An 18,201-nucleotide genomic window follows, 5' to 3' on the forward strand; every position below is an offset into this window, starting at 1 on the left:
CTGAGCCTCTTGTTGCAGCAAATGCTGCAGGACACAAAATAGCCTACACACTGCTGTCACGCAACTATGGCAAAAATCCTATTCAGGGTGGTGTAAGTGCTGACAAAACACATGCCTACCAGTTACTTTACTGGCTCCATATTCAAACATCTCTCTGACACATCTACAATATAACAAGGACATCAGGTTTGTTTATTTAAAATACTTTTCACCAAAAAGACATTTCTTAAAAACACAATGGACCTGTGTTTTTGTGTGAACAAACCAAAGTGTGAAATCAAAGTAGAAGGAGGATTTTATTTTTCGGTTTTAATTGAAACACAAATTGGAATGATAATTGTCTCATACATGTCATGTCAATCTCAGGCACAAATCAAGTTAGAAAATGAAGAAGAGGAAACAATGCCGCTGGAAACCGGTGAAGTTCAGGGCGAGGAAACTGGACACCGGCATCACATCTGACTGGCTTTCTCCACACTCTTGGCAGCGTCTTTCAACTTTCCCACCAAATCCTGAAAACAAGGAACCACTGGTTTTATTCACTGGGAATAAAAAAAACGCAGCAACGTATCCGGCAGAGATAGCCTAAAATATTCACTGGAAAAAAGTGCTCAGAATTAACCTCACTATAAATAAGATTTAGACTAAATTTGTCTGTGTTGAGAATTTTAAATTGAGTCTGGATAGAGTCACTGAGCCTGAAGGTGACGTCCGAACTGAATTAACCAACTGTTGTGAATCACAACACATCAGTGCAACGTTAAACAGGCGAATGTAAGGGAACTTTGTCATTTTATAAAAGCAATAGTGGTACATTTCTTCATAGGTCAGCTTAATGCATCATCATCAGTACAATCTTTCAGCTTCTGTAAGACCCATTTATTGTAGCCTATTATTTATTTTGGGTGCAGCAACGTGACCACATCCAAAGACATGGACTGTTGTGATGATGCCGAAATGAAAATGCCTTTTATGTGCAGGAAGTCCCCAGTAGTCCTTTCATTTATTATGTGGAACTCGCAGATACACTGATAAAAATTTAACACGTGTAATTTGTTCGGGAGATGCACTGTTTGAAGAAGAAAAGTACCCTACAGCAATCAGCTCAACAAGTCTCCCTCTTTCATTTCTGTTTGCTGATAAGGAAGCTGAATGTGATGCGTAAAGGCGCAACTGCAAGAAAGTCCGACTGTGGGATTACACTAACAGATGAGCAGCAGATGCCATTTGACGTCCACAAAAGACAAGCAAGAGTGTACAATCATTTCCCATACCTGTAGCTGCTCCACGTGCAAGTGAAGTTGATATCTTCCGAGGATCCTTCGTTCTAACAAAGGAACAAACCACGATCATTGTTTTACCCTCAGAAACACACCAGACATGCAGGAAAAGCCATGGAAGTGGAGGGGTGCGTGTGTGTGTGTGTGTGTGTGTGTGTGTGTGTGTGTGTGTGTGTGTGTGTGTGTGTGTGTGTATATAAAAGTGCAGCTGGATTTGAGAGTTACCTCCGCGTTCAGTGAAATCGAGTAGAAAGGCTCGTTGACCTTATCGACCTGTCCGTTCTGTCGGAAGAACATTTTAATAAACTTAGTTATTTTGTGACATATATCAAATAAATGCTCCAGAAAGTGTCTGATATACCTTCGTGTGGTACTGCAGACGCCATGAAACGTCGTTAATCTGAGGTGCTCGCCTTCCTATGCTACAGGAGAAAGACAAAATACATTGTTGTATCTGCTTTTTGAGGGATTATAGAGAAAACGAGCAAGGATGCAGGGAAGTACATTCATACACTTTATTAATTGTCATAAATCTAAAATGGCTGCACTTCATGGCAGAGGCAAGCCAAGGCTCAAACTGATGAAGGAGAAGCAGAAATTGAACTGTATCTCCCCAGCATTTAGACAGTAATAACCCGGTGATTTCAGATTATTTACGCACATGTTCCAAAGTTGTGTGTCTGCTAAAATATTTGTGAGTGATCAGAAGGCTTTCTCTGTTTTATAGAATTAGACATTTTGCCTGCAACTGTTTTCAAATCAGTCTGGAGACATTGTGGCACTTGTGGTCACAAAGAACCTTTGTTTATGGAGCGTCAATAAAGCAGCATTTACATTGCATTAAATCACGCTGCTTATCCTTTTGGACCTGACACGCAAATCCAAGAAAGAGCCTCTCTGTTTGGTGCTGAGCTGCTTGCTCCTCCCCTTATTTCTCAAACCCATTTTTTAAAATTTTTTTTTTAAAGATCCTGTCAAAACTATGATATTTATTTATGTCCACCCCTGCCTTTTTTTCCTCCACATCTGATGTCATTAATGGTTTTGTAGAGTCGAATAAAATTTGGACAAATTATGACCTCCAGCTTGAAATCATCAATAAACCATGAATGTGTAAAATCGGTAATAATTCTGCAATGCTAAACATAGAGCTTAAACACATCTTATTGGTGTTCCAGTGTCATCTTGAGGACATAATCAGTCTGAGTAAAGCAACCTTTTCACCTCAAAAATAACATCACCTCCACAACTCTCTCTCTCTCTCTCTCTCTCTCTCTCTCTCTCTCTCTCTCTCTCTCTCTCTCTCTCTCTCTCTCTCTCTCTCTCTCTCTCTCTCTCTCTCTCTCTCTCTCTCTCTCTCTCTCTCTCTCTCTCTCTCTCTCTCTCTCTCTCTCTCTCTCTCTCTCTCTCTCTCTCTCTCTCTCTCTCTCTCTCTCTCTCACAGCTCCAAGCATCTCAGGCTTACCTTGCTAATAGACGTCCCAGTTCTTTTTTATGTTTCTGTAAAACAAAACAAGCATCATTGTGTTGTAAGTGAGTCTGCCACAACTTCAACACATGAAAATTAAAAAAAAAAAAAAAAAAAGATTTAATATGTGCAACATTGTTTGAAATGTACCTGATATGCACTATAGAATATTTCTATTCTCTCTGCACTGAATGTAAGTTCTTCAAGGCAGGAGCTGTAAGAACAGAAAAAAAAAACCCACTTTATTCAGCAGTTGATTTCACAAAACTGCATTTACATCACACTTTCATTTTGGAATAGTTACTACACTGACATTTTCATCATAACCTATGCATTTTTCCCTTCCCAGATAATAGATTACAGGGAAACAAATATGCCAGTCCTAATATAGTCCTGTAGGTTGAATGTTGATGTCTGTATTGTCCAAGTAAACACAGGTTTTTCCAATCACACACCAAGTCCAGTCTTAACCTAAATATGCCTAAAAGCATGTTTTTATTAAACATAGTATAAAAAAAAAAAAAAAAGAAAAGCAAACAAAAAAGGAAAAGAAAATTTCAAGAGGTCTAAAGGATTCAGCTGTACACTGGTGCTTGTTTTTTTGGTGATCACACACACACACACGGAGGTTTATCCTCTACATCCTGAACACCCAGCTCTGAGGGTGATAACACTTTCTCTAATTATAAAAACACTCAAAGACAATGGCAAGAAATGGCAAAATGTTTGACAATTTTGAGAAGCTCATTTAAACTCATTTGCATCCATTTGCTGTTTCATAGAACTCGCAGGGAATACTGCTTCCCAGGCAATTTGTTAGACCTCACTGTTTATCTATGCTAAGACTGCTACTGTTACTCAAGCAGGGCATCCCATCTGACATACAGGCCACATATTAACAACACATCAAGCATCTCAGCTAATTTCAGCTCTATAACCTCCAGTGAATCACATTGCTTTGCAGTATTTTAAATGCAGCCTACATGCAATATTTTGAGCGTTTCATAGTTTCTTGTAGTTGTAAGGGGCAATGAAGAAAAACATTTCACACGTTTAATTCATTCCATTTCCTGCAGCAATCTCACACAGGTTCACGGTCTCTTGGGAGATGCAATGAGCAGATAACATTATGGTGTTCCTACATGTCATCAGATAGGCTGTTTCCTGTCACACCGTGTAACATGAGCAGAGTTTTCATAGCCATGTACGGACAACTAATAAGCCTATATTTAGAAATTCATCACGAGCATGTGTTGTGGGTTACAGCAGCAGCACACGTTGCAGGAAACCTTCCTCTGCCTGGTGTCACCTACCTTATGGTTGACTTATCTGCGTTTTGTTTGACCGCCTCCAGTATGAAGGTGGTCGCTGCAGTGTGACTCTGTTTCAGCAGGATCTGGTCGATCCGCTTAAACTCGGGCTGATCTGGAAAAAAACAAACAAACAAAAAAAAGCATGTGAGGATGATGCATCTCTGTTGTTATTGCTAACATGCAGCCTCGATCTCGCCGTGGACAGAACAGACGCGTTTGATTGGTGGAAATGATGTAGGTTTGCGATCCATACTCGGGTTCTCCAGATTGACGTGTGGAATGGAAATCAATGATGATTTGCATGTGAATAGGCCCCTCAGCTGCATCAGCCGGGGACGGGGGGGACGGGGGGTCCTTTGTTTATTTGTATAGTCAACATTTCACTTTCTAAATAATTCTGCCATTAAACTGAGCTGTGATGCTGCAAAAGTTGGACACATGATGCATGAAAACAACCGAAACAATCATGACAGAGTAGGAGCTGTAGGCGTAAGGTAGCCTACTAAATTCTGTTATAATTTTTGCATCATTTAAGCTCTATTTACTGCTTCCATCCGAAGCCGAGCACTGAACACAACAATATACAGAGCAGTGTTGGTTTCAAAGCGAACAATCGGGTGTGTAGCCATTATCAGTTTTGACTGATGGTGATTTAAATGGTACTACATAGTCTTTCTAATATGCTGAGTAGACTTGATACCAGTTATAATGACAAAAGGCATCCCGAGTGGCCGTGTGATTGTGTGACTGCTGCTGAATGTTAAATAGGCAGCAGAGAGAGAGAGCTAAGACCGCTGTTGTGCCGCTGATAGGCGGCTGTGTGCTGAGCCACCTCGCCTCATTAAAGATCGTAATGTAAACACGGGGGATCCGGCGTCGAGCAACTCGCAGAGAGAGAGAGAGAAAGAGAGGGAGAGAGAAAGAGAGCAGAGCCGTTAAAATCCGCAAAACATCGAGGCAGCTCCTCCACACATCCACACGGAGAGAAACCGGAAGCAGCGGCGGAGACAAAAGCAGCGGCGGCGGGGAGAGGCGGCAGCTCACCGAGGACTCCGGGGTCCGCGTGAGAGGAGAGCAGACTCCGGAAAGACGCGTCTACCAGCACCTGGAAGCCGCTCTGGTCGAAGACGGACAGGTCGGCTAGAGACTGTAACCCTCTCTGCACAGACTCAGACAACTCCATTTTGCAAAGGGTGACCCACGACACCAGACCACGTGACGGATCAGCTGATGCTGCGTGTGGAGCAGCAGAGGGCTGAGCCGAGGAGCTGAGACAGGGCTGGCATATGTCGAGAAATCACCGGGGATCCCTGGAAGGACATTCAGGGAGCGATCCACGATTCTGCTCTAAATCGAGGCTTCATTATTGTTGCTATTGGAGCCTTTGCTGCTTCAGCAACAGTGCGCACACACACAGTAGCGTACAGCAAAGAGGCTAAAGACAAACTCTTCCAAAGTGGGTTCAGGGGCCAAAAAGTGGTAGTTGAAATGATGAGGCTTTGCTATAGCTACTATTATTTAATTCATAAATTAATAAATAAATCCAGTAATTAAAGTGTGTGAGTTTTTTTACCCGATGTATTTTAAACTGAAACAAAAACATCCTTCACAGATAGTGTACCACTGAAGTCTAATAGACATCTAACCCTGGTGTGTTTTGTAGTCTTTAAAAACACATATTATCATCCCACATTCTCCTCTATATAGAAAATCTTGTATTACACTATAATAATATTTGGATATTTGGTTTATGGGATGTTGCCTTCTACCAAATAAAGCTGATACACTGAATGAACAAACTGTTAAGGACAGTTATTCTCTCATCAAGTTCAATGAGGATCTGAAACCCTGCAGCTAAAACCTATTCTCTATCATTTCCCATGCTACATCATATTCAGATCACATAGGAGATGAAAAGACAGATGGGGGGATTTTTAATGAGACAGTCAAGATGTGGAGTGTGAAACAACATACATCATCCAGGTGTTTTGTACATTTGCTGTACTTCCTCTTGTGTAGAGAGAAGGCAGCCTCGCTCCTTCTACATTGTAATAAGGTGTCTATATAGTTTTGCTGCTCAGCTCATTGATATACAGTGCTGATTGAAACCTGTTACAGTTTAATATAGACAACATGTTGACATCATGTTTTCATTAGGTAGCCTGAAGAGCTGATACCAGTGTAAACCTAATGTGTCATATTAGGGTTTCCTGTTAAAGTGTCAACTGAATGGATGGAGGATTTTTTAAGACAGTTGAGACGTGTAAAAGGATGCGTAGCATCTGTATAACCACTGTGCACTTCTGGTCTAAACTGAAGGTAACACCAAGTTACTTTCACAGTTTCATTTCAAAAGAGTTGTTTATACAGTTTTGCTAACAATGGTTATACCACAGCACCTGCTGAAACATGGTACAATTTAACTCAGTCTTCATGTTGATATGAGTTTCAGCTGCTATTTCATTAAGTACATTGAAGAGTTGAAACCAGTAAAAACCAGACGTCTCACATTGATTTCACTTGTTAAATCTATTTATACAGATCAAGATAAGTAGCTGAAATAATGGATTTTGAGCGATTGTTTTACTCAGAGATTTTGTACACTCACTGTACATTTGACTTGAGGAAACTGAAAGAACCATTCATCCTTTTCCGGTCTGATCTCAAACACTTTGTCCATGTAGATTTCTGCACCGTCTATGGTGCCCATTGAAACCTGCAACAGTTTAATTCAGTCATCTTGTTCAAAATATTTTCTACTACATGTGCCTCTGCTGTTGTTTCTCATGTGGGGAACTTCCCATCTCGAGTCTTGAGGCAGTCATGAGGTAGAGTGTTAGTGAGCAGAGTAGGTCACTTTTAAATTTCCATTATGTCACGGTAAAATATTTGCAATCAGTGTGTAAAGAAGTCTAGACTTGGAAAGCCATGACAACTAACTCTACAAAGACAGGAAATGCCTTTTTGCATTGAAAAACCATAACTGCATTATAAAGTGTAGCATTGTATTGCATGTAGATGTGCTTCAGTGGTGTATAGCTTCTGCTCTTCAGTGTGCAGCTAAACTGTTTGAAACACTAATCCTTTAGTCTAGGTGGTTATCATGTGGCTGATATGGGCACACTTTAGAATGAATATCTGGAGGAGTGTAGAACAGAGGAAAACCCCCTCTGTGGCAAATGTTTCAGAAAATTATTCAACAATTGTTTCTTTTTATCCTTTTTTTAAAACATGCATTTATGCACTGCAACTTCAGTGCAGCCAACATCCCTGTCTGTTCTGTTTAGTCTGGCTCTATGAGCGTCTGCACTTTTTTTTTTTGTTTTTGTTTTTTTTTTTTGTTTTGGGTTTTTTTTTATATATATATATATATATATATATATACCACCAGCAGCATTTAATGGGTTAAATACTTTGATTATTTTCAGTTGTTGCCCGTGGATGCACCACGCATCGCTTTTATAAATTACTATATTAATTTTAGGCTGCACCAAGCGAGATCTTCGGGAATGCCCGTCGTTCATTATCTAGAAACGAGAAGGCGGCCACACACGCTGCAGCTATCGGAGTGACCTCTGACTCCGCGCTTTGTCCAAAGTCCATTCCGGCTCCAGGTCGTGTTGGGAAATAGATCACCATTCACTCTCTCGCTGCTGTTTAGTTTTTCCTCCAAGATATGTTTCTTATCGCGACCTGCATCCCCGCGTTTAATTCCCACCTCCCTTTCCCCCCCCCCGTCTCTTACATCATCATATTTTTTTTCAGCGTGACCATGCGTCATAAGCCTGACATCAAACTTGAGTTGCAACAGACTATCTCCTATTCACACGTAGGTTACTGTAGGAATCTTCAATGTTCCTGATCATGTGCTGATTTTTTTATTCCTTCAGAATGAAAGTTTGGCTGCTGATGACTTGCTGAAGCCAACAATCAATATTTTTACCCTTCTTAATACAGTCTGACACAGATAGCAATCTTACAAAAATCTCTGAATAGTTGAAAGACGCATGATTTGCCCAAATGTTACAGGCTGTTAACCTGTAATCTCTTGAAGTCAGTATGAAACGTATGAAACTGTCAAAGGTGTCGTAAACGAGCCAAAAGCAGCGAGCTGATGTTTCCCATTCAACAACTGGATAACCTTTAACCTTTAAACCTTATGACCAAAACATGTTTGAGTTGTTTCATTTATAGATCTTGTATTCTAATGAGGTCACAAGACAAAAATCATTGACAACTTCTGCTGTACCACTGACGGACATTGTTTCAATAAAGTGCTAGAAACGCTGATCTTCACCTCTTTTAGAATATGTTCTATTTCATCTTATTCTATTGTCCTTTTTGTAATTCCAACTTGGCTGGCTGAAGGTGAATTCAGAAAGATAGTCACTGTTCTAAATTATTATTTCCCCCTCCACTGCCCCGACTGCTCATTCCCTTTAAGAAGACGGTGCAGTAATATGACCTTGGAAAATGGGTGCACTGTCAGCACCGAGGGAACACATTTTCAAAAGCAACGTGTAAGACGGACAGGTGCCAACAATGGTCTCGTTTTACTTTAGTTGTTTAAAGGCCCGGTGAAAAGGCTGGTGTTCGATTTATTGCAATGAGGATTATAGGGCTACAAGACAGCAAGAGCTTATCACAGGCTCTATCGATTTTCTGCTTGATTTGTTTTTATTTCCAAAATAAGACATTCAAAAAGTGAAGGTTATTTTTTAAAAGGAGTCAGGGTTTGTAAAAGAAGCTGCCAGTTTTAGTCTGTTTGCTGGTTCTGGTCTGGGTGCCCCCCCCCCCCCCCCCCCCCACACAGTTGAAGATTAGGGAAATCCACGAATTTTAACAGAAGCATCAATCACTTCAGTGCGGGTGGATTCATGTTTAACATGAAGGATCTATAAGGATCAGGCGTGCCTGCAGAGCATGTTGTCAGTCTGTTGCATTTGTTATAGCCTACCTAAAAATGTAATGAGCTATAAGTCAACATTGTTGCATTGCATTGTTGCCTCTGTCCACCCTGCAACACTCTCCGTCTCTGTGCAAGAGTTACATGTAAACAGAGGAGCTGACTGGCCTCTTTCTATTACCTATTACACCTTAACCCTAATTATATTTGTGTGCCATTAATGCTGCACAGCATCTGTACACGTACTGGGGAAATATAATTAGCACCAAGCCGCACTGTAGAGAGCCGAGCTCTTGGTTCAGGTTTCTGTGAGCAGAAGTTGCCTGTGACTAAATATTGCAGCCAAACTCCAAAATAGGTTCAATGATCATCCAGGAAACTCCGACACGAAAGTCTGAAAAAATTCAGCTCAGTATGTTGTCGCATAAATTCTAGTAACTCTCAGTATGGTCGAGCCAATAACTGAATGGTGGCATATATTCATTTTTCTAATTTGATTTTTTTTTTTTTTTTAGGTCAACAGCTCCATTGCACGTCTGGCTGTTATCGCCTATAGACTGTGTAATGATGACAGAAAAAAAATGTTGGAGAGATAAATTAATGCAGTTTAATTCAATTTTTGTGATGTGGAAATTCTGAATATCTTAATTTGTCTGCCTGATTCAAGACCCTGACATCCAAAGGAAATTCCACTTAATTCTGCCTTTAGAAAAAGATGAGTAAAGGATTTGTTAATCCATTTAAGCATCAGACTTTCTCTTACAAATTACGGTAATTTGCAAATACCATTATGATCAAACGTGTTTTTTTTTATTTTAACAGTTGCTTCAATAAACATTAATCATGGTTTACTTGCTATGAGCAAATATTGTGGGAGGAAAAAGAAAACTGTAGCCTACACTTTTTTTTCTGATCCACGACGTGTCTGCCAAATCATGTTACGTTCAATAAGACGTTATATGATATATGATTTTTTTATATGATATGTTGATATTAGTCCCAATCCAGAAAGTTGGTGCCAACTCCAAACTGTTCCACTGTAATTCAGACGGAAGTTCGTTAGTGACTCCAATGATCGACATGCTGCCTAGCTCAGGGACTCAGAGAGATAAAAAAAAAAGTCCTAAAAGATTCATGGTATCTTGAACCTATCAGCTTGTGTCTGCACAGCTTGGAAATTTAATAAATCACCCTCCCATCTTTGATTCTGTGGCTGCTCCTTTAAAAATGAATGTGTGTCTATCCACAACTGTCAATATACACTGAGCATTGACATTTTTATTTTTCTACAAATTGCCATTAACATAATAAGTAGCCTACAATCACAGAAACCAAAGCTAGCTGTTGATTGGTAGTGAGTGGAGCCAAGGAAACATCCAGTCAACAAACATAAAAAAATAATGTAGAGAATCTGGTGGAGACACATTTTTCACTCATTTTTACTTGAAATGTGTAAAGTTGTTGTCTGAACCGTTTGTCAACTGCATAAAAACAGTTGGGAGAAATAAATACAATGATGCAAAATATTTAAGACTTTACACATTTTCCCTGCCATGTTTTATTCCATTATTTATAAACTCCAAACATCCTGATTTTGCTTTAATTAAACCTTGATTAAGCATGGAGGAGCATGAAACCACAACTCCCAAGAAAGCAGCTCTGGGGTCAGGACCTCGACGTAACAATGAGGCCCCAAGGAAGAAGAAAAAAATCAGTGTGATTAATATCAGGTCATTATTTTGAAACTTTAAACTAATTTCAAACAGTAACCTCAAAAGAGAATTTGATTTCAGCTCCCAGGAGGAAAGAAAACGTACCTTTGCACTTTTGTCAAACATTTCACACATTTTTAAATGCAGAGGTCTGGGGCACCAGCCTTTCAGCTTCATTTGCTGAAATATGTTATAGTATCTGATCTGGTTCAAAAGTTTATTTGTTAAACAAACAAAGGGCAGACACGCTGGGCTCAGATTTGTACAAGGCTATTTAAAGGTAATTTTTTAAGGCAGCTGTGTAGGAGGTGAAAATTGCTTGCAGAGAAAAACAACAGTTCCTAAGCAATGCCTGCAGTGTGCAAGTGTGTGTGTGTGTGTGTGTGTGTGTGTGTGTGTGTGTGTGTGTGTGTGTGTGTGTGTGTGTGTGTGTGTGTGTCTAAGCATACGTGTGTACGTGATAGAGTGAAAGAGAAAGAGAGAATCAGGGAGATTTTTTGCAGAGTGATTCTGCCCCCTGTTGGAAAAAAAAACCTTCCCCTCCTCCTGAATGCTCAGTCTGTTGCTTTATTAAAAAAAACATTATTTGAACTAACTGACTGGTCATCATGTTCCCTGACACATTTCCTGACACTTCTGTTAGTCGCACGTGTAATTTCTGCAAGATTACTGTTCTTTTGTGACGAAACTGTCTGCATAAATCACAAATTATGGAATCAAACACAATAAATAAATAAGTGAGGAATGCATGAACCGGGTCGTATCAGCAGACTGGCGCATATGAATTAAAATGTGCAATAAAATAATTGATTAATTCCACTTACAGGCGCTGAGAAGAAAGGATGCCCTGAAGAAATAAGCAGGGCCTTATAGAATCTGTAATTAACGTCTCCCTGTTAAGTACCTCATTAACTAGGTTATATATAGAGCTAATTAAATTATTGTCCTGCAGAGCCTATATCCCCCCTTTATTGAATCATTTTGATGCGTAGTCATTCAGAAACGGTGGTGAAACGAGATGATGCCAAAAAAGAGGCGCGGGTGCATCTTTCTGATGATAATATGATAATCTCAGGAGGACAACCCCCCTCATCCTCGTTCGGTCAGCCTGGGGTCAGTGTCTTGCTCAAGGACACTTCAGCAGGGCGCGTGAGTGAGTTGCGGCGCAGCTGCAGCCGACACCCTGGATGCAAAATGGCGGGATACAGAGGCGTTTTACATGAACGCGTTTGTAAAATGTCACGAAGTTGAAAAGGCGCCGACGGCTTTTTTTTTTAATACTGACTGATGGAAATTCATGGAGGTCGGGGGTAACAAAGAGCACACGCGCACGGTCACGCGCGCCTACGTGGCCGCTGGGTGGCAGTGGTGTGGTTTCTCTGTGTCCGTCCTGTGGGGAGCTCATAGAGCGAATCATCGGAGGGGAACAAAGAAAGGAGGGGAGAGAGAGGGGGAGGCTGTGTGTGTGTGTGTGTGTGTGTGTGTGTGTGTTGTGTGTGTGTGTGTGTGTGTGTGTGTGTGTGTGTGTGTGTGTTTGAGGGGGTATGTGAGGAAAAGAGAGGGGGAAGAGAGGAGGGTCTCCCTTGTGACAGGACATATATGGAAATTTGAATGGCTCACATTCACCTCTGCTACAATGCGCATGCTCGCTCTAATTCAGCATCTCCATAGCACCATCACCACCATCACCTACCTTATGACACGGGGCGCGCGCCAGGCGGCATCATTGGTTAGAGGCAGAAGCCTTAAAAGTGACAGATGTATTGGCGATTAGAGTGGTGTATAGAAGTATACATCCAGCCTAGCCTGAAATAGGTTGGTTACCCATCTAGTGTGTGTGTGTGTGTTTGTGTGTGTGTGTGTGTGTGTGTGTGTGTGTGTGTGTGTGTGTGTGTGTGTGTGTGTGTGTGCGTGCGTGTGCGTGCGTGCATGCAAGTGAGCGTGGCCCACTCAGAAGCTACTCTGACAATAAAAGCTTTCTTTTGGAGTTCAATGTGATTGTAATTACAGTCTTTCAAGCCTGTCTATCACTGCTACAATATGGCAGGGGCAACTTGTGGCGGAGGGATATTAAATGCAAATATCACCTGAAGTAAAATTCAATAAAAGGGCTCATAATCTTTAACCTTTAACCTTAATCTTTCCATGTGTGTAGCACTGTGACTGCATATTAAAAAATATATTACAATATACCATCTAATATTCTAATATCACAATAAGCTAATCTACTAGTAAATATACAACACACAATTTTTAAAATATAATTGGACTAGTTATTATTAGTTACATGATGACATGAAATTATGTAATGGCGCAGATATAAAGCATTCACAAATTTAAAAAATCCCATTTCTTAAGGTGACCCAAAATATTATTATTACTATTATTATTATTAGCTACTAGGTTATTATTATTATTACTATTATTATTATTGCTATTATTATTGTTGTTGTTATTATCAGTGTTTTCACATTCTGACATAAACTGCTATTCAGCTGATTTCAGGTGACCGTTTTCAAAAAATAATACAAATAAATATCTCATTGTGTCTGTAGCCTAATCTTTACTATTTTGACTAGAATACAAAACTATGCCTACCAACATATATTTCATTTTTTTTTTTTATATTATAAGCAATATTTTCTTTACTAGGCTACATAAATGGCGAGAGAGCCGGTGTTTCCCTCGGCACACAGGAGCAGCTGTTCCTCTTCCCGCCTGCCGGTGAAAAGCAGCTTCCTGCCGGCTGCTGCTGCTGCTGCGGCCGCTGTCAGGAGCTTGATTTCCCCTCACATCGTGCTCGGCTCAGCGGTACTGCGGCTCCGAACTGAGCACGACGGGTAAGTCGTACAAACCGAGGAAGAAGTTTAGCGATTATATCACGGACTCAAAATGTATGTAGTACTTTAAAAATAATGACACACGGGGTTGTTTTTGCTTATTTTCAGACACATTCTCACGGACCCGCCATATTTACCCTGCCGGTGACTGAGGACGGCAGGCAGTTAGGGTCCTTTAGTTTCACATATTTGGCTCTGCATTGCACTTTTGCCTAAATTAAAATCATTGGTTTTTCTCTAAGTATGTTACACAAATGTATCTTAACCTAAAACAAGCCTCGCGTCTGTTTTTTTGCAACGTTGTAAAAACTCTGAAGTTAATCACTGCCCTGCTAGTTTTTTTTTACATTGTTGCTGTTGGTTTGAAAGTCGTAGATTTTCCTCATGATGCGCCCATCAGACAAGGATTTGCCAACGCTACAACTGTAGTATTGTTGCTGAATGGTTTATTCAGGACCGAGCTTGATGAAGGCTCATTTTACTCAGTCCACATGTAAAAGCCTCAATCAGAGGCAGAGGTCTGGATCAAAGTTAGCTAAGTGAGTAATTGAACTTTGTGGTTAGAAAGGTTATAGTTTCGGCTGACATGTTGCCAGAAAAATCTGCGGGCTCCCCTGTGCTTTTCAGCTCCCACAAGTTGACTGTTTGTTTCTCTCTCTCTCTCTCTCTCTCTCTCTCTCTCTCTCTCTCTCTCTCTCTCTCTCTCTCTCTCTCTCTCTCTCTCTCTCGCTCTCCCTCCCTGTGTGTGTGTTTGTGTGTGTCAGTGAGGCTCGCAGTCAATGGAGAGGAGAGGTTCTGCAATAGGTGTAGAAATGTCATTGATCCAGTAATGATATTCCTCCTTTCTCCTGCTTCTGCTCCTGCAACATCTGAAAATCCACAGTTCACTCATTTTTGGTCATTTGCGTTGGAGGAGTGAAAGGGGGCAGGCTTTGAAGCTCAAAGTACAGTTGTTACACAATAAAAAAATATATAATTGTTTTCTTTCAGCCCGGTTCTGCTAGTCCATGGGAAATACAGGCATTTAAACTCAAGGTCAGTCTGATAGCTGCAACAGGCTAAATGATAACAGCTGGGCATAAAAGTTTTTTTTTTCTGATTTAGTATGACATTGTTGTGAAAAGAATCTGTAAAAGGATGTTTTGTGATGCTTTGAAACAGTGCTGACATTATGTGAAAAGTCAACACACAGAGCATATTTCTTTCTGAAGGCTATTTGCACCTTTGAGTGGCTACCAATCACCACGTTCTTCAAAACCTCTGTTTGTCCAAATACAAGTTTTTGTGTCCTGAAAACTACATTTCCCTTCAGGCTTGAACTGAGCCATGTTTACTGAAACATCAGTGAGTATCAGAAATAATGTAGGAAAACCAACATGTCTGCCTCCATTTAGTGTAAGTAGTAGATTAAAAAACTGTATGGTCAAGTTGGTACTATATGCTAATTCATATTTCTCACTCATAGATAGATAGATAGATAGATAGATAGATTTATTAATTAATTAAATACACATAGCTTAATGATTTATTATGTTGAATGAATAAAGTGAAAAAAGTGTGTCTGAAGATAAAGTTTTATTAATTATATTACACTCTCATGCTGTCTGAACAGGCTTTCAGGCAGGGCAATAACAAAAACAATAAGAGAGACAGACATAGAGGCAGGCAGGCGTCCACTGCAGCCCAAATTAAAACGCTTTATAATCAGGCAGGGTGAAGGACGGCCCTGAGGCTTCTCAGTTTCCTTGTACAGGGGGTCTTAGCGGAGGATCAACTTTCATGCAAGCACTCCCGAAGAAGGATGTTTCTTTGTTGTATCAAGACCAGTCTACACAGCTCCTCTATCTTCCTCTGACAAGTGAAGGAGATGATATGAGGAAATGTAATTATGAAACATGTAAGATCCTTTACACACAAGGCCTCTCATGCTGTGAAAGAAAAGAATAAGATGATAAACATCATTTATACAGTTACAGTGTACATTGACTGTCAGTGGTACCACTGCAATTGGCTACATTAGCCACATAATAAATAGACAGTGTGCTGTTCTGTTTCTCCTCCTTCCACTTTCCCGCTAAATGCAGAGTTAATTGAAGATGGCGATGTTGAGTGTAAGCACAGATTCATTGTTTGGTGATACAAAATGCAGCTGATGTGCGCAGAAATGCGCTCTTGGAGAGGCCGCCGTTGGTTTGTGTGGAATGAATACAATGTTGGACACAAAAGGAGCACAGCAGAAAGAAAAGTGTCAATCTCCACCTGACTCAGAGCCCATTATAGGGTGAGGAGACAGAGATGTGTGTGTTCGTGCTTGTCTATGTGGGAGAGGTAGAGAGAAAGACACCCAAAGACGTATAAAGTGCACACATCCATTCACTGTCATGATTAGCAGCCATTATCAACAGCCCGAGCTGGTTGCCAATCAGACTGAATTATTCTGCCGTGAATCGACTAGCAGGCGGTTGACCGATGACTGTTTCCTTTACGCAGAAACAAACACTAACTCTTCTGATTTCATTTCCTACCCTTTCTGTCACTCCTTTCATTGATTGGCTCCTGTGCTTTCAACTAGAACCTCTCCCTTATCAATCCCAACCGCCTTTATTTCTATTGCTGTCTTCCTTGCTGTATTTCCTTTGTCCACAGCATCTAGCTTGTCCTTTTTTGTGCTCATTGCTGAGCAGTGATGAAATCTGGAGTTCCTGTGGCAACAGGCGATTTGTGTGTACGCATGTAAGTGTGCATGTGTGTGTGTGTGTGTGTGTGTGTGTGTGTGTGTGTGTGTGTGTGTGTGTGGTTTTCAGGGCAGGGCGGTGCAAGTAGCAGTCTGATCCATACTAATGTTCATTGATAGGAAAATCAATGGTGCATTGATCCTAGACTTGGCTCGGGGGGGGGGGGGGGGGGGGACTGGTGGCAGAGCAGCAGAAATGGAGAATGAAAAGCAGAGGAAGGAAAGGATTAGGCAGATGAGGATCAGCAAAGACAAAAAATGGAAAGAAATGGGTTCAACCCACTGCAGGCCTCTGTGTATCTGCAGATGACAGAGATGAGACTCGAGCCCCAGTGGCTGCTTTTGGGGGTGGGTAACTATATGTGTGAACAACCTGTCGTGGCCTAACTATTTTCTTTTCTCTCTCTGTCTCACAGAACTGCTCTTGAGAGTAGATGAACAAGCCTCAAATGGAACCTGAGAAGAAAAAAAGAGAGGAGAGGAGGAGGGGAGGGAGAAAATCAATTTTCCCAGACAGAGGCAGGCTGGTCTAATGGAGGTCTAAAAGAAGAGGAGGAGGAGAGGACATATTTTCCTCTGATTACCTCCTGTAGCCTCTCTGGCAAACCTTCAAAGCTAGCATCGCTACAGCGGCCTTGCTCATCCGACCTTTTCGGAAAAGGTATGGAGTCTAGTTGCTTCTTTCATTCGGCAGCAATCAGGCTTTGAGGTGGACAAAGCACTGTGAATCTTAAAAAAATCCCAACATGCTAAATTACTGATTGCAAGGAAATGGCAAGCAAACAAAGCGACAGGATTTCGGACCCAAAGCAAACCGCGTCTTCATGAGCAGAAATTTGAATTCTCAACAATGGTGGAACATTTTAAAGGCACATCTAAGCTAATTTCCTCTTTTACAATCTCTGTCATGCCCTTTGTAGAAGTTATGTAACCTGCTGTTACAGCTCGGAGAGAGAAAATGAGCTGGATTAAATGGATAAAGGTTTCCATTTGGCTAAGATGAATCATTTATAAAGTATAAAGGAAGGAAATTTGTCATTAGTGTCTCTGCCAAATGAAGGGAGATATCTGGAGTACCCTTTGCTTGTGATTCTCGGCTTGGACGGCCTGTTTGATGTCATATGACCAGGTCGCTATGTTCAATTTCCTGCAACAGACTTGATTATTATAAATTGGTGAGTGAAGTGGACTTTCAGTACTACGCACAAAATGAAGGCACTTATTTGCTCCAGTTCAATCTGAGTGAATTTGAAATCTTGTTTATGGTTTTCGTCATTAAGTGAAAAATTTGCTTGTGAATTCTCAAACCAGAAAATGAACAATAAATCAATACAATAGATAAAACATTTTTTATATATATATATATATATATATATATATATATATATATATACTGTGTTAAAAGTTATCACAAATTAGGAAGGCACTTTCAGTAGAATAAAAAAAAAAAGGGACGAAAATGTGGGCAGGATTGACTCCAAAACCACAAACCCCTCCAACCCTCACTGTACGTCTGCTTCTGTAGCTTTGTGATGTGCTCATTAAACTTGTGAATGTTCACCAAGCTGTTAAACAACATTTCAATGAACTTTTCCTTTCCTCTGGAACACTTACTGTACAAATACAGTGGTTCTTTCCCAGGGACAGGAAACCAGTGAAAAGCTCAGAAGGGTTTGAAAAGCTATTAAATGTTGCTGAAGGAGAGCTCGTCACACACTGTCTGTCTGTCTGTCCGTCTGTCTGTATGTCTGTCTGTCTGTTACTGTTTTTCTGTCACTCCCTCCCTGTCTCGATGGTTCTTTGTGTTTTTTCTGTCTCTCGGCCTGTCTCTCTCGGCCTGTGAGGTGAAAGTGGCTTCCATGGTAACGGCACACTCTGTTTATGCCACGATGTCTCACTTCATCACAAGCTGTTGATGGCTTTGATTTGCATGCGTGCCTGTGTGAGT

The 18,201-nt window shown here is 40.8% G+C and overlaps 1 protein-coding gene and 1 long non-coding RNA gene across 2 annotated transcripts; one reads left to right on the forward strand and one right to left on the reverse strand.

Moving 5' to 3' along the window:
• Positions 1–277: 277 nt before the first annotated feature.
• commd3 (COMM domain containing 3) lies at positions 278–5,279 on the reverse strand. The gene is given in 9 exon segments (XM_056364572.1): positions 278–512; positions 1,275–1,291; positions 1,294–1,327; positions 1,506–1,562; positions 1,642–1,702; positions 2,746–2,780; positions 2,899–2,962; positions 4,062–4,173; positions 5,106–5,279. Coding segments are annotated over 9 exon segments (579 nt in total). The 5' UTR covers positions 5,245–5,279; the 3' UTR covers positions 278–452.
• Positions 5,280–13,384: 8,105 nt separating this feature from the next.
• Positions 13,385–17,957, forward strand: LOC130161332 (uncharacterized). Its single transcript, XR_008826126.1, has 2 exons — positions 13,385–13,519; positions 16,670–17,957. It is a non-coding gene; the product is annotated as an uncharacterized LOC130161332 (long non-coding RNA).
• The last annotated feature ends 244 nt before the right edge of the window (positions 17,958–18,201 follow it).

This window comes from Seriola aureovittata, chromosome 20 (genome assembly GCF_021018895.1).
Source record: "Seriola aureovittata isolate HTS-2021-v1 ecotype China chromosome 20, ASM2101889v1, whole genome shotgun sequence".
NCBI classification, from domain to species: Eukaryota; Metazoa; Chordata; class Actinopteri; order Carangiformes; family Carangidae; genus Seriola; species Seriola aureovittata.